At 41.0% G+C, this 23596-nt stretch overlaps 1 protein-coding gene across 1 annotated transcript; it reads right to left on the bottom strand.

The window, feature by feature from the left end:
• Positions 1–13051: 13051 nt before the first annotated feature.
• Positions 13052–17100, bottom strand: sox9a (SRY-box transcription factor 9a). Its single transcript, XM_047377997.1, has 3 exons — positions 16325–17100; positions 15334–15584; positions 13052–15169 (listed from the first exon to the last, which is right to left on the bottom strand). Exons 1-3 carry the CDS (start codon positions 16762–16764, stop codon positions 14379–14381), a joined length of 1482 nt encoding a protein of 493 aa, XP_047233953.1. The 5' UTR covers positions 16765–17100; the 3' UTR covers positions 13052–14378.
• Between the last annotated feature and the right edge of the window lie 6496 nt (positions 17101–23596).

Raw genomic sequence — 23596 nt, 5'->3', positions numbered from 1 at the left:
TTGTAGCAGAGCTTTGTGCTTGGATAAAATGGTTGTTTGTTTTAAAGGGGGAGGGCCTGCTGGGTCAGAGTGGCCTGATGGTTCTGTCATGATCTGGGCTAATTTCCTGACCCACATGCAGAACCACACAAAGAACGCCAGGTCGTTTATTTCAAAGATTTATTTATCACAGAGATGATGCACTCGGAAGGAAATTGGAAGGATCTCCGGGTTCAAGGCTTGAGTTTTTCTCTGAGGGAGAGCCATAATTAGAAGAGGTGTTGGTGAGGCATAATTCTGTTAAATATGCAGAAGTAATAAGAGAGGCTCACAGTTCTCAGAATCAGAATTAGAATCAGAAAAGCTTTATTGCCAAGTACGTTTTTGGACATACAAGGAATTTGTTTTGGCGTAGTCGGTGCAATACAGTACAAATTAAACAGTATAAACATATCTACAATATAATATAAATATATGTGCACAGTTTTAAGTGAGTGAGAGTAAATATAGAGCAGTATAAGATGCAAGAGCAATACAACAGTGCAGGTGATCATTGTGCAAGTAAAGCAGGAGTCCATGCTGAGCGTTAATGTAACGCATAGAGTTACAGGTTACAGGTGTCCTGTCAGCAAAAAAAGGGGGGGTGTGGGGGAAAGGGACAGTGTCAGGGTGGTTTCCGGGCTTTGTTAACAAGGCTGGTGGCAGATGGGAAAAAACTGTTCTTGTGGCGTGAGGTTTTGGTCCGGATGGACCGCAGCCTCCTGCCAGAGGGGAGAGTCTCAAAGAGTCTGTGACCGGGGTGGGAGGGATCAGCCAGAATCTTCCCTGCCCGCTTCAGGGTCCTGGAGGTGTACAGTTCCTGGAGCGACAGTAGACTGCAGCCAATCACCTTCTCAGCAGACCGAATGACACGCTGCAGCCTGCCCTTATCCTTGGCTGTAGCAGCGGCGTACCAGATGGTGATGGAGGAGGTGAGGATGGACTCAATGATGGCTGTGTAGAAGTGCACCATCATAGTCTTTGGCAGGTTGAATTTCTTCAGCTGCCGCAGGAAGAACATCCTCTGCTGGGCTTTCTTGATGAGGGAGCTGATGTTTGGCTCCCACTTGAGATCCTGGGAGATGATGGTTCCCAGGAAGCGGAAAGATTCCACAGTGTCAATTGTGGAGTCACAGAGGGTGATGGGGGCAGGTGGGGCTGGGTTCTGCCTGAAGTTCACAACCATCTCCACTGTCTTTAGAGCGTTGAGCTCAAGGTTGTTCTGGCTGCACCAGTCCAACAGATGGTCCACCTCCCATCTGTACGCGGACTCGTCACCATCAGAGATGAGTCCGATCAGGGTGGTGTCGTCCGCAAACTTCAGAAGCTTGACAGACTGGTGACTGGAGGTGCAGCTGTTGGTGTACAGGGAGAAGAGCAGAGGAGAGAGAACACAGCCTTGGGGGGAACCGGTGCTGATGGTCAGGGAGTCAGAGACGTGCTTCCCCAGCCTCACGCGCTGCTTCCTGTCAGACAGGAAGTCAGTGATCCACCTGCAGGTGGGGTCGGGCACACTCAGCTGGGAGAGCTTCTCCTGTAGCAGAACTGGGACGATGGTGTTGAAGGCAGAGCTGAAATCCACAAACAGGATCCTGGCGTAGGTTCCTGTGGAGTCCAGGTGCCGGAGGATGAAGTGAAGGGCTAGGTTGACTGCATCATCTACAGACCTGTTGGCTCTATAGGCAAACTGCAGGGGGTCAAGGAGGGGGTCGGTGATGTCTTTTAGGTATGAGAGCACAAGGCGCTCAAAGGACTTCATCACCACAGAGGTCAGGGCGACGGGTCTGAAGTCATTAAGCCCTGTGGTCCTTGGCTTCTTGGGAACAGGGACGATGGTGGAGGACTTGAAGCAGGCTGGCACATGACATGTCTCCAGTGAGGTGTTAAAAATGTCTGTGAAGACTGGAGACAGCTGATCAGCGCAGTGCTTCAGGCTGGCTGGTGAGACAGAATCCGGACCAGCAGCTTTCCGGGGGTTCTGTCTCCTGAAGAGTTTGTTGATGTCCCTCTCCTGGATGGAAAGAGCCGTCCTCGGCGTGGGTAGGGGGCTGGTGGGGGGGAACTTCAGGGTGGGGGTTGGAGGTGCCAAGGCCCCTCTTGAGGTTGGAGAGATGGGGGTGGTGGATTGTGGCTGCAGCTGTTGGGGGGCGTCGTGGGAGATGGTTGCAGGACTGTCCGGGAGGAAAGGCTGGGGGTTGAGGTTGCGATCCTCGGTGTCTGGTGCTTAAACCCCAGGATCATGACATAGGGTTTAGTGAGCAACCTCTGACTTTTAAGGCTAGAATGTCAACTTCAGGGGGTGTTCCCTTGAGTTTTTGACTTACAATTAAAAAATCCAAGAGCAAATGGAAAGGACAATTAATAATCTGCAGTAAAGGCATGAAAGAACCAGCATCAATGTAAATTTAGGTTAAGACTAGGCAGGGTATACATTCTGTATATTATCATCACGTTCTCTTTTCTTTTTGTATGCCCTATTTTTGTCCAAATGTACCCTTCATTGGTTGACACTTTCTAGCACTTATAAATGGCAAAACCTGTTTTAAGAAATCTTGTGTCGTATTGGTGAGGCTGTAAGGCCACACTCCATTAGCAGACATTTGCCGCAGAGCGAGTCTTGGCCCTGTAAAAGTGTAGTCATTAGGCTTCTCAACCTTCTGAAAATGGAGTGTTCATGAGCTCCCTCCAATAAGTATGAAAAGATTCTGCCACCTAACACATAATCCACATTATAGGAACATGCTGTTTGGTCCTCTAACACCTTGGCATCACTCAATGTTTCCCTTCCTTGACCTTTGTTAGGTGCCAGCTGTGGGAACCCAAAGCAGGGATTTACCCACTAAAGCAGCTCATGCCTTCAAAAAGTAAACATTTTGTCTTTGGAAGCATACCTGATAAAATGTCACAGTTACTCAAATAAAGAAAAACATCAAATTTCAACCTTGTCATGTAGAACTCAAAATATGTTTTAAAAAAGATGGCTACCAGACTCCAGCAAGCAGTTTCACTTTGCAGGTTGAAAGGAAATGTAGGCCTAGCTGTAAAGATGTCAATTATAATAGAATGTACAAAATCTTGAAGTTTGACAAAAAATTCTTGTTTTCTGTAATGTTTGTTTCACATTTGACCAAGGGTAAGAAAAGGGTGAGCTTGTAAAAAGAGAAATATACAGAGTCATAATTATACATAATTATTCTACTTGTGTTGAACTTTCATCTAAGATGGTCAGGTGATCATAATGTGTGAAAAAATAATTAAAAGGAATACAGGGATAACATGTCAAAAAGTCACATACTGTTTACATAACCCCTCCTTCCAAAATGCACACTAAAAAAACAAATTTGCATCATATATGTGATGTGACTCTTTGTGTTTCCCAAAATGCACTTCAATTTTTCAAATTATACCCACGTAAAATGTGTTTGTAGAAATGTCAACAGATGTGGAAAGCTGTGAAACAGTGGGACAGCAGCTTAAGGAAGATGTCAAAACATTGGGACAGTCACGTGAAAGCTACAGGTCCTTCTCAAAATATTAACATATTGTGATAAAGTTCATTATTTTCCATAATGTCATGATGAAAATTTAACATTCATATATTTTAGATTTATTGCACACTAACTGAGATATTTCAGGTCTTTTATTGTCTTAATACGGATGATTTTGGCATACAGCTCATGAAAACCCAAAATTCCTATCTCACAAAATTAGCATATCATTAAAAGGGTCTCTAAACGAGCTATGAACCTAATCATCTGAATCAACGAGTTAACTCTAAACACCTGCAAAAGATTCCTGAGGCCTTTAAAACTCCCAGCCTGGTTCATCACTCAAAACCCCAATCATGGGTAAGACTGCCGACCTGACTGCTGTCCAGAAGGCCACTATTGACACCCTCAAGCAAGAGGGCAAGACACAGAAAGAAATTTCTGTACAAATAGGCTGTTCCCAGAGTGTTGTATCAAGGCACCTCAGTGGGAAGTCTGTGGGAAGGAAAAAGTGTGGCAGAAAACGCTGCACAACGAGAAGAGGTGACCGGACCCTGAGGAAGATTGTGGAGAAGGGCCGATTCCAGACCTTGGGGACCTGCGGAAGCAGTGGACTGAGTCTGGTGTAGAAACATCCAGAGCCACCGTGCACAGGTGTGTGCAGGAAATGGGCTACAGGTGCCGCATTCCCCAGACCTGGGCTACAGAGAAGCAGCACTGGACTGTTGCTCAGTGGTCCAAAGTACTTTTTTCGGATGAAAGCAAATTCTGCATGTCATTCAGAAATCAAGGTGCCAGAGTCTGGAGGAAGACTGGGGAGAAGGAAATGCCAAAATGCCAGAAGTCCAGTGTCAAGTACCCACAGTCAGTGATGGTCTGGGGTGCCGTGTCAGCTGCTGGTGTTGGTCCACTGTGTTTTATCAAGGGCAGGGTCAATGCAGCTAGCTATCAGGAGATTTTGGAGCACTTCATGCTTCCATCTGCTGAAAAGCTTTATGGAGATGAATATTTCATTTTTCAGCACGACCTGGCACCTGCTCACAGTGCCAAAACCACTGGTAAATGGTTTACTGACCATGGTATCACTGTGCTCAATTGGCCTGCCAACTCTCTTGACCTGAACCCCATAGAGAATCTGTGGGATATTGTGAAGAGAACGTTGAGAGACTCAAGACCCAACACTCTGGATGAGCTAAAGGCCGCTATCGAAGCATCCTGGGCCCCCATAAGACCTCAGCAGTGCCACAGGCTGATTGCCTCCATGCCACGCCGCATTGAAGCAGTCATTTCTGCCAAAGGATTCCCGACCAAGTATTGAGTGCATAACTGTACATGATTATTTGAAGGTTGACGTTTTTTGTATTAAAAACACTTTTCTTTTATTGGTCGGATGAAATATGCTAATTTTGTGAGATAGGAATTTTGGGTTTTCATGAGCTGTATGCCAAAATCATCCGTATTAAGACAATAAAAGACCTGAAATATTTCAGTTAGTGTGCAATAAATCTAAAATATATGAATGTTAAATTTTCATCATGACATTATGGAAAATAATGAACTTTATCACAATATGCTAATATTTTGAGAAGGACCTGTATATTCTGCAAAATAGGACACCAAAGTACATTAAAAAAACAAATAGGCAAAGGCAGAAAGAAAAGTGTTCCTGAACAAAATTTGTGAAATATGCTGAAGGTCACAAGGGAAACATGCTGCCAATACAAATGGAAAATATTATTAACAGTTAAATACAGGAGAAAACAAGGTTTGAGTGCTCTAAAAAGAAGAAGGCATGGACTAAGGATGATTGGATGAAAGTGATATTCAGTGATGACTCACCAATCTGCAGTGGTCTGAGAGATAATGCCAAAACTTTTTTTGTGCAAGTGAAACATGCAATGATGACTGCCTGAAAAAACAAACATTTTAACAGTCAGTGATGATAAACGGGCAACATGTCAGACAAAAGACCAACGGAGATGGAAGTCATTACCTCAATAGAGTAAATGCACAGGTGAACTCTGGAATCTGGGACACTTTATTATTTGAACTACAAGATGGTTTGAAGAAGATGAAATAACTGTGTAATAATGATAATGGATAAAAACAAAATGAACATCGAGTATATTTATTAGATATGCAACAATCATAAATGTGTGGCCGATCTCTACATTTTTTAGCTTTTAGCAGCAGATATTGAATTTAGCAATTTCAGTTATCTCTTTAACCACTAAAAAACAGAGTTTTGCCAATTTACACAACAGAAAGAGGGACTGGAGGAGCTGGAGAAGGTGTCTGGGGAGAGGACGTCTGGGTGTCTCTGCTGAGTCTGCTGTCCCCGCAACCCGGTCCCGGATAAAACGGAAGACGACGAGTACGAGTACACAAAAGAATAAAAATTTTGGGGTGACATTTTAATCTTTCTTTACTATCCCATATTAGTGACTAACAAGCTTAGCGTGGGTAGCATTGCTAACTGATGATTCTCAACTTTTTTTTCCTGGCTGTGCCCCTTCCCTACAAGCAAGCTCGCATGTGTAGGTATACATGCTCATCTGCATGTACTCATGCACATGCATATGTGTGCATTCATGCATACATGCATGTTAACACCCAAACACCAAAAAGAACACCTTTACTGGTAAAACAATCCACCCATTTTTTATTTCTAAAATTAAAAGTTACCTTGATCTTCCATCCATCTGTTCAGTGATCAGTTATCAATTACATGGTTGTTGGTTTTTTTTCTGACAAGTGGAATTCTCTGACTTGCATGTAGCACTCAATGATTTCTCAACGGCCTCTGTCAAACCCAGGGTTTGGCATCACTGTCCTAGAGAATTCCTACCTTAAAGGGGACATATCATGCAAAATCCACTTTTTTAGCTCTTAAACTGTCAGGAGCAGTGTTGTGGAGAACCCCAGAATGCAAACGACAGCAAGCAGCGGTGGTGAATAAACAAAAAGATTTAATAAATAAAACTCACTTCAGCAGGTGGTGTCAAAAACAGGCATGGACAAGCAGGCAAGACAGGCTTGGCATGAACAGGTGACAGAGAGAAGTGATCCGTAATGGTTCCGCAAAGAATGAACGGAATGATTGTGTGTATGTATGGAGCGTGGTACAAGTGAAACGAGAAGACTGTTTACATGATGCAAGTGGATTGAATGAAGCTGATTGCAGGTTGACAGACGCAGGGAGAACAAAATGTGACGAGGGCAAAACAGAAATCCAATAATACAAACTAATCAGGAAAACATAACGTTATAGAACATGAACTAGAAAACAATAATAAGTAAATAAAGCACAACTAGAAAAACTTAAACTGGAACTAAAAATAACTATTAACCCACACCACCCATTGTGTATTAACCCACACCAGTCATTACACTGTCCCCCAGGATCAGAACCTCTTCGGAGTGCCTGGTTATATTTTATTTTTCATGGAAAACGTGCAGACATCAGTGAGGAAAGTCCTCTTTGTTTCTGTGAAGCACCTCAGGGAGGAGTGTTTCAGCAACCTTGGCCAGTATGAAGGAGGATTAGCCGAACGTTTCCGTATGTCTGAGGGGTCAGTTCCTTCTGTCTATGGAAGCGATGGACAGAGCAAAGAGGTAAGTTGCAAATAACGATAAAATGACAGCAAGCTTTGTTGTTGAGGTGTTGATATAACTTATTGGCTGTTGTTTGATAGCACAGCTTTGTGCCTCCTGCTATTGTTAGTGCTGTGCGCTTGCGTTTAGCTCCTTAAGGACATCACCTTATTGTGTGTTTTGAATAACAATAATAAATAAAGAGTTTTGCAATCTGTTTGGTTGCCCTTTTTGCCTTGGGAAACATGATCTAAATGCATTCAGTGATGTTCTTGATGCTAGTGTTCGCTAACTCGTTAACTATGTTGGGGTCTTGTTTAAAAGTTGTGTTCATTCAATATGTAGTAGCATTAACAGTTTAAAAAGGTATCTTACATGTAGTTTGTTTAACAATATTGTAAGTAACATTAGTAATGGGATTACAGCTTTTGTTACTACTCTGAATTCCTTAATTTTTCTCTGCTATTGTTTAAGAATTTACCTTTTTCAGGTAGCATAGTAGTGCAGGGGTGTTCAAAGTCAGTCCTCATAAGGTCCTGATGTTTCCCTGCTTTAACACACCTGATTTAGATGATTGCAGCTCAGCAAAAGCCTGTTAAGTAATCATCACTGTAGTTTGTTGGAATTGATAGCTTACAACTACAATATTAGTTTTAGTGCTGTTGTTCTCGTGCATTAGTAAACATAACACATTGCTGGTGCAATGTTTTTGTATATACTTCTTGTTTTTTAGACATTTGTTGATATTTATCCAGGGGAAGTAAAGTAATGGAATCTTGTTTTATTCAGAGGTCTAAAGCAATGAGGCAGGAGACATTATTTACCAGCACCGCCAAACAGGGTGGAGTGGAAGGCTTCACAGCATGGAGGGAGGCGGGGTGTGAAGTGCCTCATTTGCATTTAAAGAGACTGTGGCAAAAGGAGACGGTCAAAAAGGAGGCTTAAAAAATTTGTAAAATGAACGCTTGAGGAGCTAAAATAAAGACAAATTCAAACCAAAGCACCAAAGCACTTTATACAAACCATATCTGAATGATTTAAATAGGAAAACGAAGGATTTAAATGATGATATGTCCCCTTTAACTCTGAGCTTTCCGAAAGGCAAACATTTCATAATCCAGCATGTTCTATAACAGGTAGAAGTTGAAAGCTCAAAGAAACTAAACAAAGAAAATTTGGTACAATACGATTATGTCATATTAAGGGTTAGTGATAGGACCAACGTGCAAGAAGGATTTCCAGGAAGCAGGTGAATAAGATAAGTCGAGTTTTAATACTCTCAACTCAAAGCTAGGCAAGCTGGGAAAGTAAATGGCTGACAGGAAACCAGGCATCTATGGAGCCAGAACCAGATCAAGACACAGGGTAAATAACCAGACATCACGGTACATCACAGTAGGAACCAACAAAGAACAATAGTAACTGAAGGTCTTAAATACAAAATGAAATACAGGGTGAACCAATGAACAGAAAGACTAGATAATCAAGGAAAACCAGGAACAGGTGTGAGACAGACTGGGAGGAGACAGAGGTAGTGAAAACAATTAACACATTGAACACAGAACAGAGGGTAAACTAAGAACCAGACTAGGAGAAATGAACAAAAACACAACACAGACAGAGGCTAGGCATGACAGATTACCCTTAATGGTACATGCGGATGTTGGCTCAGAGTCATTTCACTCTTTTGCCAGTTAGACGAAACATTTCATACAGTGGGTACAAATTGACTGTTGAGGATGGCTTTTCATACACCAAAAAAGTCAAGTACAAAATGATCTGTCAAGCTCGCTGTTGTAGGAGCCAGAATGAACCACTAACTAATTTCCTTCATAAAATGTATTTTCCTTTTAAATGGTTTAAGATTTATTTTGCTTCGGCGGAGTGGGGGGTTAAGTGTACAACCCATGTACGGAGGCCTTAGTTCTCAACACAGACTATTTAAAAATATATATATTTTTGGGGCTTCTTCTGGTTTCATTTTAAACACTTCGTTGCTACTAAAAATAGCAAACTTTGAGTTTTCTTCTTGCAGTAACAACTGTCACACTGAAGAATGTTGTTCTGAGTGCAATCTGTTATTACTTGGATAAAAAAAATCTGAATTTTGAATTTCTGAATCAGTTGAAAATATCACATTACAATCTATAGGGAATACATACAGATGCATATAAAGAAACTGATGTAACAAAGGCAGGCTAAAAAACGGCTTAATCTGAACTGCAAACAATATATATATATTGATACTTCATGAACATTAAGGCCATGTACAGGTCCTTCTCAAAAACTTAGCATATTGTGATAAAGTTCATTATTTTCCATAATGTCATGATGAAAATTTAACATTCATATATTTTAGATTCATTGCACACTGACTGAAATAGTTCAGGTCTTTTATTGTCTTAATACAGATGATTTTGGCATACAGCTCATGAAAACCCAAAATTCCTATCTCACAAAATTAGCATATCATTAAAAGGGTCTCTAAACGAGCTATGAACCTAATCATCTGAATCAACGAGTTAACTCTAAACACCTGCAAAAGATTCCTGAGGCCTTTAAAACTCCCAGCCTGGTTCATCACTCAAAACCCCAATCATGGGTAAGACTGCCAACCTGACTGCTGTCCAGAAGGCCACTATTGACACCCTCAAGCAAGAGGGTAAGACACAGAAAGAAATTTCTGAACGAATAGGCTGTTCCCAGAGTGCTGTATCAAGGCACCTCAGTGGGAAGTCTGTGGGAAGGAAAAAGTGTGGCAGAAAACGCTGCAAAACGAGAAGAGGTGACCGGACCCTGAGGAAGATTGTGGAGAAGGGCCGATTCCAGACCTTGGGGGACTTGCAGAAGCAGTGGACTGAGTCCGGAGTAGAAACATCCAGAGCCACCGTGCACAGGCGTGTGCAGGAAATGGGCTACAGGTGCCGAATTCCCCAGGTCGAGCCACTTTGGAACCAGAAACAGCGGCAGAAGCGCCTGACCTGGGCTACAAAGAAGCAGCACTGGACTGTTGCTCAGTGGTCCAAAGTACTTTTTTCGGATGAAAGCAAATTCTGCATGTCATTCGGAAATCAAGGTGCCAGAGTCTGGAGGAAGACTGGGGAGAAGGAAATGCCGAAATGCCAGAAGTCCAGTGTCAAGTACCCACAGTCAGTGATGGTCTGGGGTGCCGTGTCAGCTGCTGGTGTTGGTCCACTGTGTTTTATCAAGGGCAGGGTCAATGCAGCTAGCTATCAGGAGATTTTGGAGCACTTCATGCTTCCATCTGCTGAAAAGCTTTATGGAGATGAATATTTCATTTTTCAGCACGACCTGGCACCTGCTCACAGTGCCAAAACCACTGGTAAATGGTTTACTGACCATGGTATCACTGTGCTCAATTGGCCTGCCAACTCTCCTGACCTGAACCCCATAGAGAATCTGTGGGATATTGTGAAGAGAATGTTGAGAGACTCAAGACCCAACACTCTGGATGAGCTAAAGGCCGCTATCGAAGCATCCTGGGCCTCCATAAGACCTCAGCAGTGCCACAGGCTGATTGCCTCCATGCCACGCCGCATTGAAGCAGTCATTTCTGCCAAAGGATTCCCGACCAAGTATTGAGTGCATAACTGTACATGATTATTTGAAGGTTGATGTTTTTTGTATTAAAAACACTTTTCTTTTATTGGTCGGATGAAATATGCTAATTTTGTGAGATAGGAATTTGGGGTTTTCATGAGCTGTATGCCAAAATCATCCGTATTAAGACAATAAAAGACCTGAAATATTTCAGTTAGTGTGCAATGAATCTAAAATATATGAATGTTAAATTTTCATCATGACATTATGGAAAATAATGAACTTTATCACAATATGCTAATTTTTTGAGAAGGACCTGTATATGCAGTAAAATAAGATTTTGCTCCATCAGTATTACATGGGCTCCATTAGTAGTCCCAATTAGTGTCCCTGGAAATACTTTCAAGAAATGGTTTATAATATATACCAGACTGTCCAACTTAGATGTGAAAGCATTTCTTGTTAGTTGACCTCTCACATGTAGTCTAGTCTTCTGGTTGATGCAGATGTTAAGTACAATTAATCAAGTTTTTATCAGTTGAATAACTTCAACGTTCTCAAAGCATTACCCCAGAACATCAGCAAGATCTCAACAGATCCACAGTAGATCTCTCCTAAACTGATTTAAATTGCAATGACACAGGTATGCATTCAGTTGAGAGGTTAAGATGTCATGACGAACTAGCAGAACCATACAGATCCAAAAAAACAATCATTTGTGAGGAGCCAACTAAAGCAATATTTTGTTTTCAGCTTGACTGTTTTCATTTTGGGTTACTGCAATCCCCACAAATGCTGGAAGTTCATGGACATATTTTATATGAAAGGCTGATAAGTCAGTATTCCTAATGAGTCCAAAAAAGTATACTGAAAAGTTTTCAACACCTGTATATTCTGTACAAAGGTAGCCTAGAATAAGATGTTGAAAATCGTTTGATCAACCTTGACAAGACTCTTTGCGCATCGTTATGTGGATAACTTTTGACTTTCCACTTTTTAGCCACAATGACATGTTTAGATGCGAGGAAGAATAGTAACCATCTCAGATAAATTTTCTTGAAGAGGTACATTTTACTACTGACTCATTAGTTGGTATTTAAGCTTTTTACTAATTATTAGGCATATTGTTCAGAATGAAATAAATGAATTGACTCTACAATTACAATCCTGTTTTATGGTGTTGTGCAAATGTCTTAAGTTATCCATGTCCATACAAGAATACGATTTTCTTGTAATCTGTAAATTTCTGGAATATGGCAGCTCAATTATTGGTACCCCTAATAATTCATTTAAACCACATGTAAATTAAACTCTTTTTTTTTAAGTTGGTCAGAGTTGCTATGAATGTCTAATTAGTAATCAATGTTACTCTGGGGATTTAAATTTACACAGAGGCCGATTATTTATTTGCTGCTGGTGACTAGTCTGGTAGAGGATCCATATTTATCTTCAAAATAGAAGAACCTCCAAAACCCGCTGTCAGAGAACTGCAGCAAAGAGTGGAATTCTGGTGTCCCAAGGTCATCTAATGTTTGTACCAAACATTAGATGCCACATGTTTACTGGCTGTTTGTGAGTCATGTCAGGAAAAAACCTTTTTAGTCCTACCATCATAATTGCAATATGTAGAGTTTGTTAAACACTTAATGGACTTCAACTAGAGCAGTGTGCTTTGGTCAAATTAGACTAAGATTAAATGTTTACATCATAAAAGAACTCCAAGTGAGTTTGGGGGAGAAAAACAAAAGATGAGTATGTGGAAAAGGACCTCATGCCACCTGTTATGTATGGCGGAGGACCTGTGATATTTTAGACCTTTTCTCCTACATAGTGGACAGCATCATAAACTCTACTAATATAGAAAAAAAAAAATGGTTCACCAGACAGAAAATCTGCCTTTTTTCATGGCCATTAGAGTCCCCAAACCTAAATACAGTAGACAACCTGTGGGTTGAGCTGAAGAGAAAAGACCAAAAGACAGCATTCTCTTTTGACAAATAGTAAAACATTATTCTGTTTTGTTCAACCTTATGAAATGTTGTAGGGTATAATGATAAGTACTGTACTATTGTGTTATACAAATGACTGCAGAAGTACCAATGATTGGGCCGCCGGTGATGTTAAAAAAATTATTTTCTTAACATTGCAGTTCTTTTTCCCTATTGAATTAATTGACTGAAATTAAAAGTATGATATGCTACTGCTATAAAATATGACTTTTTATTGGGTTGAATTGACAGACGCCCCCCTGCAGTTACCAGCTGAAGGAAGGAGAATGAGAAAATAAAAGCAAAAGGAGGAAAAACATGGGTTTAAGTTTCTCACTAATACTGCAGGGCCAAATAATCCTGCTTGGCATTCTGAATGAGAAAAAGGTAGACTCTTGTGGCTTTTTTGGGATAAATTTTCTTTTTTTTTTATTGAAAATCCATATACAAAAGGTAGTTTAGAAACACTACAAATACATAGAGAGATCACAGAAAAAAAAGAAGACAGCATCGGTCAAGATTTGATCTTTGTGGGGAGGAGAAAGAACGAGGAGTCCTGGTGATCCAACAAAAACGGTGTAAATATAGTTAAAGAAGATTATTTTCCACCTATTCAGACATTTTTTTGAGTCAGACTCAAATAAACTTCACAACTATAAAACAAACTGCTGAAAATGGTTAGAAAAAAGGCAAACACTTAAAACAAATGTATAAGATAAGATAAATAAACAAAAAATTACAGTATGTACCATGTTTAAATCTTGCAAAAAAAGGAAAGTAGGGCCAAGTTCTATGCTGACTACACCACAAAGAGGACAATTAATCAGTTATAAGAATAGTATGCAAAATATTTACTTTAAAATAAAGTTAACACTAATAAATAAATAAAATGTTAAACTGGATCTGACTGATAAGGGGGTGGGGGACTTGAGGACACCAGCATGCTGTGGGGGATGTGGAAATAAAGGGGGGGGGGGGGGGGGTGTACTCATGGGGGTTAAAGGTGACTTCCTGTAACTGTCAAACACATGCCATGGGGCAGTAATTGTAATCTCAGCTGTGGTTACGGCGGGAAAACGTACAAAGGGTTTGGAAAAATGTTTTTAAAAGAAGGAACATCAAGGCACAGTTGGTGGAAGTGGCTGCAGTCTCTCTTATTAAGATGGCACAGCATTGGGATTGTAAGTCTTTCTCTTATGTTGCATAATAGCCAATAATCATGACACAATACAATCCAAACTTGCTGAATGGCACATAAAAATTAGCTGGCAACAGAACTGTACAGAAACTCAGATCAGGAAACTAGATATTTGCACTTCTCAAACAGGCTAATTTGTAAACCTTACTATCCATCTTCCCATCAGATCTGACCGGGTTCCCTGTTGATGCAAACATCCCTGCAGCATGACCTCAACCTCCCCTAACTCTCCCTTTGGGCTAAAACCTGACAGCATTAATAATGAAAACATATACAGTACCTACAGAAATATTAACAATTAATAAATCCTCACAGAGGATTCTCTTAAGTCGGTCCTTCTTTCTAAAAATATATGTTTCCATTGTGATAAAATAAGCAAGGCACTATGTGAGCCAGCCATAAAGTCCAGCTCTCCTCTTCTTTGAATTCAAGTGTCTGATTCAGGAGAACGCCCCCCCTCAAACCCACAATAAATTGTTTAATTATTTGTGTATGTTTGTGTTTTGGTGTCCTGTCTCAGTCTGTTTTAACTCAGGGTCGAGTGAGCTGGGTATAAACTGGAGCCTGCTCCCAGTGCTGCGGGCTGCCCTGTGGAATAGACGGCACCCCTGCGTTGTCGGCTATGGGCGTGTACATGGGCCTCTGGTTTGGGCTGCCCATGTAGCTGAAAGTCGAGTACAGGCCCGAGCCCTGACCCACCCCTGCATGGCTGTAGTAAGAGGTGCTTCCTCCTTGGTGGTCAGAGTACTCATACTGCTGCGCCCTGGAGATGGCCGGGTAAGCGGAGGAGGGGCTGTAGTGCTGCAGGCTGAAGGGGCTGTAGGGGATGTGCTGTGGGGAGCCCTGCTGCTCGTTGTAGTGGCTTGGGCTCAGCTGTTCCGTCTTTATTTGGGTCCTGTGCTGCGTCTGAGGAGCCTCTGAGCCTCCACCACCCCCTAGTGTGGTTAGGGTGATCTGCTGCTGTCCTTGCTGGTTCTGGCTTTTAGACATCCAGGCCGCACCCCCTCCCGCCTGTGGACTAAGCGGGGCCCCACTGCTGATGCTGTAGCTGCCAGTGTAGCTGACAGGAGTTGCGCCAACAGGCCCCGGTTGGCCATTAGGTGGGAGGTACTGGTCAAACTCGTTGACGTCAAAGGTTTCAATGTGGGAAATGACATCGCTGCTCAGCTCACTGATGTCCACATCACGGAAATCAATGTTGAGCTGCCGCCCAACACTGCCTTCAGGCAGAGCCCGGTGGCCAAGCTCACGCTTCAGGTCCATCTTACCTGAGCTGGCATCAGTCTTTGGGGTGGTAGGAGGGGTAGGGGGTCCCTGTGAGCCTGGAAGGTAGAAAATAAAAGAAAAAATCTTTGTTTAAACTGACTGAGTGAAGAAGCTTGTAATTTTTCACCAAATCCAATAGAGATAAGTTCTTCTTATTCTAATTATCTTCAATAAAAAAGAAAATCATGTAGGAGTAAACATAATAATATTCTTTCCTCACCTGAGTGCTCAGCAGGAGAATGCACCTCTCCCATGCTGGAGGCAGGGGAGTCCACCTGCTGGAGAGCTTTGAAGATGGCATTGGTGGAGATGTGTGTCTGCTCTCCTCCGTCCTCTGACTCGCTCTGGCCGTTCTTTACTGACTTTCTCCGCCGGGGTTGGTACTTGTAGTCAGGGTGGTCTTTCTTGTGCTGTACCCGGAGCCTCTCAGCCTCTTCCACAAATGGCCGCTTCTCACCTTCATTTAGGAGTCTGTGCACAAAATGCACAATTAATAAAACTTGTTTTAATCTGCTGTCAATGCACAAAATGCAGGTGTGCATTCAGAAAGTTTTCACTGGGGCTTTGCATTGGTCAGGTGTGAGGGCACTGATCATCTTGAGGTGGCACACCAAAACTAAAAGTCATCATTGAATTTTACTTTAAGCGTTATTATGATGCAATCAGGGGGCGGGTAGTTTCCTAAGAGTGACTAATGGGGTGGGAGGGATGCAAGGGGGCCAACTAATTGCCCTTTTTGGCCAGTCTTGTATGCATGGTAATTTTTATGCATCGATTTAAGCAAAAAAAGGACAAGCTTTGATTAATAGAATAATTTATTTTTCTGTTTATATTACCATACTTTCTTTTTTGTCTTTTATGTAGCCCTTTCTTAAGTTTCTGTCAATCACTTCTGATCCTACCCTCAACTGATGCAAGGATCACATAAATAGGTAAAAAATCTGGAGTGTAACATTATTTTAAAACTATGTACACCAAATTTGGATGTTAGCAACCACTAACATATCAGCTGAACTGTGGTATGAATACTAAAACTCATATATTATCATAAGAAGGATCTTTTTTTAAACTAAACTAAATTTTATAAAACATAAAACTTTAATCTGGTTCTGGTTTTCATGTGTAATCTGTAGATTATTAGTCCCCCCCCTAAACTCGCCCCTTACAGAGCTTGCTGGAGTCGCCCCTGTATTGTGAGATTATTCACTCACCTCCAGAGTTTGCCCAGGGTTTTGCTGAGCTCCGCGTTGTGGAGGTGCGGGTACTGGTCCGCCAGCTTCCTTCGCGCCGCCTGAGCCCACACCATGAAAGCGTTCATCGGCCTCTTCACGTGCGGCTTGTTCTTCGTAGATCCGTTCACGCGCACGGGCATTGGCACGAGGGTCCAGTCGTAGCCCTTGAGTACCTGGGACACGGCCTCGCGGATGCACGCGGGGAACTTGTCGTCCTCGTCCTTCTTGAAGTCACCCAGTAGCACCCCATCTGCGGGGCACAGCGCATTCTCCGACGGTCGCGTGTTCTCTGCGTCGGATCCCGAACCGGACGAGCAGGGGGAACCCGCTGAGTCCTCGGACATTGTCGGGCTCGGGGCGTCAGAGAGACACTTGTCTTGTTCCTCCGTCATCTTCAGGTAGGGGTCGAGGAGATTCATGCGCAAAACTGAGCGTTGCCCAATAACGCGTGAAATTTCGGAAGTCTTTTTTTAGTTTTGTTTGCCAAAGGAAAAATAATAAAAATCTGAACTTACTTCACTAAGCCAGAATGACTTTGAGCAAAACACCTATAGAGAAGATAATGCACAAAAATGATTGTCAGCAGCGCCGGTGACGTGCGTAAAACCAGATCTGGAGAGCGAGGAACGGGTTTCTGCACGCCTTAGTGAACCCGCTCATGCAAGCTGCGGAGAGTTTGTTTGCAGCTTAGCTGATATATGGTGTATTGCTGCAGAGCTCCTGTCTGGTCCCGATGTACAAATCCTCACACCGTGCCTGTGCTTTGAACTGCAAAAACGTGCTGCATGCAGGCTTTATAACAAGCTTACCGTTCGGGGGGAAAGCCCGAATTTGATTGGCTGACTGTGTGTGACGCAGGAATAAGGCAATTTGATCCGTTCTTTTTTCAGATCAGAACACACAAACACACAACTTTTTGGTTGACATAAAGGCACACACTCGATTGATGGTGTTTAATTCTGTGAAATGTTTCAATATTCCCTTGAAATTCTTATTCAGACAACATGACTCATGTTTGATTATTTACATTGTTAAACGGAGCCAAGTGGAACTTCTTAAAAAGCAAGGAAATAAAACAATTATAAGTAAAATGTTTCTAATATCGCTATAAATTGCATGTATTTTGCAGTAGACGCAGCTATAAATACTACGTTTTCTTATATCTAGTAGTTTTCAGTCATCTCCACTGCACTCAGTTGAATGGTGTTACCAGTAGGGGGAGACAGTGGTCAAGGAAACGGTGCAAACTTACCTGCCTTCTCTCAAACAGGGCGTGGGTAAGGAAGGAAAAAGGCAGGAAAGTGAGAGCGGCTGCAGAGCAACAGTTGCTGTAAAGCATCAGCTTTTGATTTGTACCCGCTCATCTCATTTATAGCAGCATAATAATCCACTGAATTGTGGATTCTATTCAATTCGCTGACTGCTCAACTTCCCAGCTTTTACCTTTTTTCTTCTGCCCTAAATGTTCTCAAGTGTCCCGTTACATAAGATTACATGTTTAAATCTATTGTGGAATTACATACATATCTGAAACTTTACTTCCAACAACCCACTATTTTTCTTTTTGGTACATGTCTTTCTGTTTAAAGTGTTATTAAAGCAAATAAAAGAAAACATAATCTGTGTTTCTGGCAAGGCGCCTTAGGTAGTACTAAAATACTTTTACAGTATTTTAGTTTTACTGCTGCCTACATGTGTAAGCAACATTATAATATTGTAATTGGTCACACTGGTGCTAATTTGAACTGCTTTCCACACTGGCTGCCAGCTTAATCTTTGGCACCAAACCTGGGGCTTTGAATGTAAAAGGTTGAACCTGCAAACTAACTGCAGCTTTAACTGAGAATGTGCAGTCCAGGATAAAAGTTTTGAGCCACCACTCTTCATTTAAAATTTTGCTTTAAAAGAGTCAGGCTCTCTTGGCTTGTGGTGAAGGGGTCTTGATCAGTAGTTCTTCAGGATTTCTAAAGATCCTGTTCTTTGGACTATTGCTGCTTCCTTGTTAATTTTCTGAATAGACCAGGACCATTTTTTTCATTAGGTCACTTTACTCTGGACTAGAATACCTTGCAAAGATATCCATTGCAGTTAAATGATACACCAACACAGAGTAGTGTGGAACAGTCAAATGAAAGGAAACTGAAAAGGGGTTTAATTTTTCTTCTTTAACAAAAAATAAATCTGAAAACTAGGGTGTGCATATTCAGCCAGTTTTACTCAATCCATCCATACACAATTCATTATTCGAAAGTGGAAAGAGTATGGCAGAGTTGCAAGCCTACCAAGACATGGCCGTCCACCCAAAGTGACAGGCAGAGCAAGGACAGAATCAATCAGAGTAGAAGCCAAGGGGCCAGTGTTAGCTGGAGAAACCAATAGCTCAAAGGTATAATCTGGTCATGCACTCCATAAAACTGGACTTCATGGAAGAATGGTGAATAGAAAGCCATACAAAGTCCTGTTTGCAGTTTGCCTCAAGCCATGCAGGACACAAAGCAAGCAAGTGGGAGAAGGTGCTCTGGTTAGACAAGACAGAAAAACAAACCTACTGGCCAAGATGCAAAACACAGTGTATCGTGGTAAATTAACAAGGAAAATAAGCCTAAACACCATGTCCCCACAGTGAAGCATAGTGGTGGCAGCAGGTAATGAAGCATACATTTAATTCAGATGTGTTGGAACAAGGACACATCTAAACGTTTCACAACACTGGCCCTCAAGAACTGGATTTGCCCACCCCTGGGGTAGATCAAAGCATATTCATGTGTTAAAATTATTCAGCCAAAGTCTAGACCTAAACTCCATTGAAAATCTGAGGCAAGAAGTGAAAAATGCTGATGCTGTTGCTGAGCTTGAGCAATTTAGCAGAAAACAGTGCAAGTGATGTAAGTGTACTGAAAGGTAGTTCTGAAAAGTCAAAATCCATCTGTAAACAAATTGAAAACCATGTGTCATTTAAAAAAAAAAAAAATTTAATTATGCACTACTTTGTGCTGGTCTATCTCATAAAACCCTGATACAATATATTGAGGTTTGTGGTTGTAACTTGACAGAAAAATGTATTTAGAAAAATGAAAAGAAAGCCTGGTTTGCAAAATATAAAGAATTGATGATTAGATTGGGACATTTGCAAAATGTCGTATAGTAATAAAAAACAATTAGGCATAGCACTTATAAAGGTTGGCCTCTACTTTCCACTGCTGAGAGCTATCTTAATCATCTATTAGTTATTTTCAATTTTAAATAATCCTCCCACACACACACACACACACGCACACACACTCCCTCACTTTGTCTGCACTCACTGATGGTAGCCTGCATCCACACACCCCTTTGATTGTTTATTATGCTTTGAGGAGATGTGGAAATGTAAATCTCAGTTCAGCCTAATGTGGACGACATTTGCTACCTGAAGTTACTTTAATAGCTTACAGATGTCAGGTAGGGCTAATTTCACCCTGCCGCATGCTCCCTTGCTCCTGTCTGCACACACTTCCAAACACGCACTTCTTTGAATAGTTACACATCCCATTTCTTTTCTTTTTCCCCTCCCTGTTTCTTGGTGTAGGTTTACAAGAGAACCCATAACTGTCTCTGGATGTTGTAACGTCGCTGTGTTGCTTGTTTGCCTTTACTTACAAGACTGAACCTACTGCTGAATAACTCAGTAATTCCTTCTGTCTCTCCAATTAAGCCAGTGGTTCCACAACACTACAGCCTAACATCACCAGTTTATTTACACAAGACATGCTTGTTTAGGATACTCTGCTTGAACACAAATAGAAGGGTGCAATTTGGTCCTGCGTTAATGGCTCATGGGATGTTGCTGAGGTCACATGCTCGTGCCATTTGCACAAGGCCACCTAACGCAAGCGGTTTTGCTGGTAGAGCAGTGCCAGCGTGAAAGCATTGACTCACAGAGCAGAGGAATGGAAAACGTAGTGTTACTGTTGACAGAGTAAATATGCCAAATTAATGTTTGCAAAAAGGACGATGAACGTGGCATATTGGACATATGAGGAGAGAGAGAAAAACCAATCTCAGCGGAGAATCTTTAGCTTACACAGCCTCTAATTTATAAAAATAATCTGCATCAAAGCTTTATTTTGCACACCCAAGCTCTTCCTTTTCTACTCCACGGAGTGAGTTGGAGAACAGGTACGAAAGGAGAAGCATAGCGGAGTGTGGTGTTTGTTTTAAATCCAAGTCATAGCCAAAAAAAAGTGTAGCATCTAGATGCCCTTTTCTAATAACAGTAATGTTAGAAAGTGTTCAGATCAGATGTTTAGTTATTCAGTAAACATCTTCCACAAGGTTTAAGAGTCTGTTCATAGTGGGAAAACCAAAATTGCAGCGTTCTCTCTTGTTTATCCCAAAGGTGTTCAAGAAGGTTAAGGTCAGGAATTTGTACAGGTCAGTCAAGTTTATCAACACCAAACCTCATACACCTGCAGCCATGAAGTGATTGTGACACTGTGATTTGGTGGTGTGACACAATATTTTGAGCAATATAGTGTAAATGTATTAGCATACAAATCTTTAAATGCTATTTATATGAGTGAGACAGGCCATTCCAGTCAAATAAAAACTTTTTTTTAAATAATTTTCAAGTAGTGTTTAAGCTAAGCATTGAATTTTCACAGTAACTCGGTGGAATCAAACTTAACCCAAGCAACAAATACATAATGTGTTTCTTAACAAACTTGGTTACAGATTTTCATGAAAAGCAAATCTCATCTGTAAGAATAGATCATTGGTAAAGAACAAATAGTGGGTTAGGCTGTTTTTACCAACACAAAAGCTAGTGTAGTAGAACGCTGCAACCAATGTGACAGGATATTTGATCTTCAAGCCCACACATCATGTTCCTGAGGTGTTATGAGTTTTGATTCTCTTTTGTGTGTGTTTTTTACGCTTTCCTTGCAGTTTCTTATGTTCCTTGGGTATTGCGTTCTTTACTTCATTTTCTTATGCTTATTAATGTTAGGTGTTGTCCTTATTGGTTCATTCCTCTGTGCTTTAGTCAAGTGAACTTTATTCAGCTAGAGTTATTTTCTGTTAGATCTCTGCTAGATATTTTCGCTAGGTTTTCTTGCATTTCTGTTTCCTCTCTGGTTAATTATTCTTCATCCCTCAGCTGACCTACCTTCTCTCTGCCACAGCTGCTACTAATTCCATCTGATTGGCTCTTCTTGTTTGCCTGCAATTTTTCCTTCTCTGCCTCAGTGTGTCAAAGTTCCTCTCTTTTCATTTCTCCCTTCTGGTTTCTTCCGTTGCCTCCGCCATACTCTCCTGATTTCAGTTATGCTCTGCATTTGAGTCCTCTTGTACAAATTATAATTCTTTTAAATTAATAGAAACAGCTTTACATGGTTTATACACACCTTAATCCTTCTTCCAATCCTATACATGACATTCTGGCTTATTGGGCTTTCTTGTTTGTTCAATCAAGATTTTGTTTTTTAAATGACACAATATGATGTGACATCCAGACATCCTCAATTATATTTAGCCTCCTCTCCAATTAATATTGTTTGTGAGCAGTGACCACAACTTAACACTTTTAAGGTATTTCTAATGTGAACTGTTATTTTTCTTCTCAGAAGTTTAGACAGCCCTAACAGCACAGATTCCAAGCAATCTGTCTGGTTTAAAAAAGAAGGCCAGATGAAAGGCTGGTCCATTGTGTTCTCTTTTAGTTGGTAAGGGATGAACAGACGCTTATGTAAACAAAGACAAAGGTGGCTGAGGATTTGGGAAAGTTCTTATCTTGACTTGGTGCTACAGCCTAAAAATTAATGAATGAAGCAAACAGTAGTAGTTAACTGCTAAAGCTTTGACTTTCCTCTCAGAGCCCCAACAGGTTTTTAGGACATTTCTAAGAGGATTTTCCTTCCAACATGTTCACAGTGCAAGAGATTTGATATTAACATGTAAAACCTTTTTATTGGGTCAAGTTTTTGTAAAGGGAGGACCTACAGTTGCTGTAGTAAACTGGTAATATGATGAATCTTACAACCATAGAGCATTTGGACAGCTAAAGTGATGGAAAAAGAAAGCACACTTTGCACCGATGCTAGGGTTTTAACATATAACTGAGCTACCGGAAAATTATGGGCTTAACTAAAAATATTTCAATCCAACCTCAAATGTACAAAGCATAACTTTCAACCATGTTTAAAAAAAAAAAGTTTGAGAAAAATTTAGCACACCCTCAAAAATCTTAGATATGTGAAAAATAGGTCTAACTTAGTGTGTAGTCTTGTTTTACCCTGATGCAGTGGCGGATGCTGGTCTTTCAAGGAGGGGAAGCTCAATTTCAAGATTTGCTATTGAAGTCACTGTTTAAAGCACTGTGAAGCTGCGGGAATGAGTGAGAGGAAAGCTGCGTCGTTACCAGTGATAAGAAGCTGATTCTGAACAAAAGTTGAGTGCGTTGTAGCGCATATTTAGTCAATGACATCTACACACAACAGTATATATTTGATCACTTATTTTTTGACATTTTAGAGGAAGCTGAGCTTGCAGTCTTAGAGCAATCGCCACTGCCCTGATGGTATATTTGGGTACAGCCATATTTAAAGCATGTTAAGACATAATTTGCAAGGGTCTGAAAGAATAATGCAGCAATGACTTTTTAATCCTTTCTTAAATTACTTTAGATCAGTGAGTGATGTGTTGATTTATGATATCTTTTAGCCTACTTCTTGTTAGAAAGGTTCTTTTCTAACAAAAAGTTCTTTTTAGGTGATTTCTTCTACCGGTTGGGCAGTAATTAGGTCTGGCTTAGGCAAGTGAAATTAAACCTCAAAATATGATCAGTTAAAGTTAAGTTATTGCATTAACAGTGGGGCAATTGTATTTTTACATAGAGCCAGGTTGGTCTAGAAAGCTTTTTCTGAAGTTCCAAATGGTGTAGAGAGAAGATGGAGACATCTTTGTTTTCTGGTGGCTGCAGCCATGATCTGCCATTGTTAAAAAGTTCACAGTTAATATCTGCCCTGAGTTTCTCTTTCACCCTGATATGATCGCATAAGCGCTGGGTGTTCTTTGACCGAATGTCATTAAGCTCTCCATATTGTTTAAACAACACTTAGGAAAGACTCCTGTACCTTTAGGGGAGAAACACACTTTCAACAATCTATGCAATACCAATTACCCGCTACCTTCCATTTTCTTTTATTCTTAAAAAAAAAAAAAAAAATTCTATGTTCCTTTTTAAAATATGTTCTCCTTGCTTTGTTTCAGTTT

Source organism: Girardinichthys multiradiatus, chromosome 10 (assembly GCF_021462225.1).
Source record: "Girardinichthys multiradiatus isolate DD_20200921_A chromosome 10, DD_fGirMul_XY1, whole genome shotgun sequence".
In the NCBI taxonomy this organism is placed as follows: Eukaryota; Metazoa; Chordata; class Actinopteri; order Cyprinodontiformes; family Goodeidae; genus Girardinichthys; species Girardinichthys multiradiatus.
Note: the sequence above shows the minus strand (reverse complement) of the source record. Positions and strands in the feature narration are given on the sequence as shown.

Coding starts and splice junctions, on each gene's coding strand:
- sox9a (XM_047377997.1), bottom strand. CDS start 16,764: ATGAATCTCCTCGACCCCTACCTGAAGATGACGGAGGAACAAGACAAG. Junction 15,585..16,324: donor ACCCTGGGCAAACTCTGGAG/GTGAGTGAATAA, acceptor TTTTGTGCACAG/ACTCCTAAATGAAGGTGAGA. Junction 15,170..15,333: donor TTCTCCTGCTGAGCACTCAG/GTGAGGAAAGAA, acceptor TCTACCTTCCAG/GCTCACAGGGACCCCCTACC.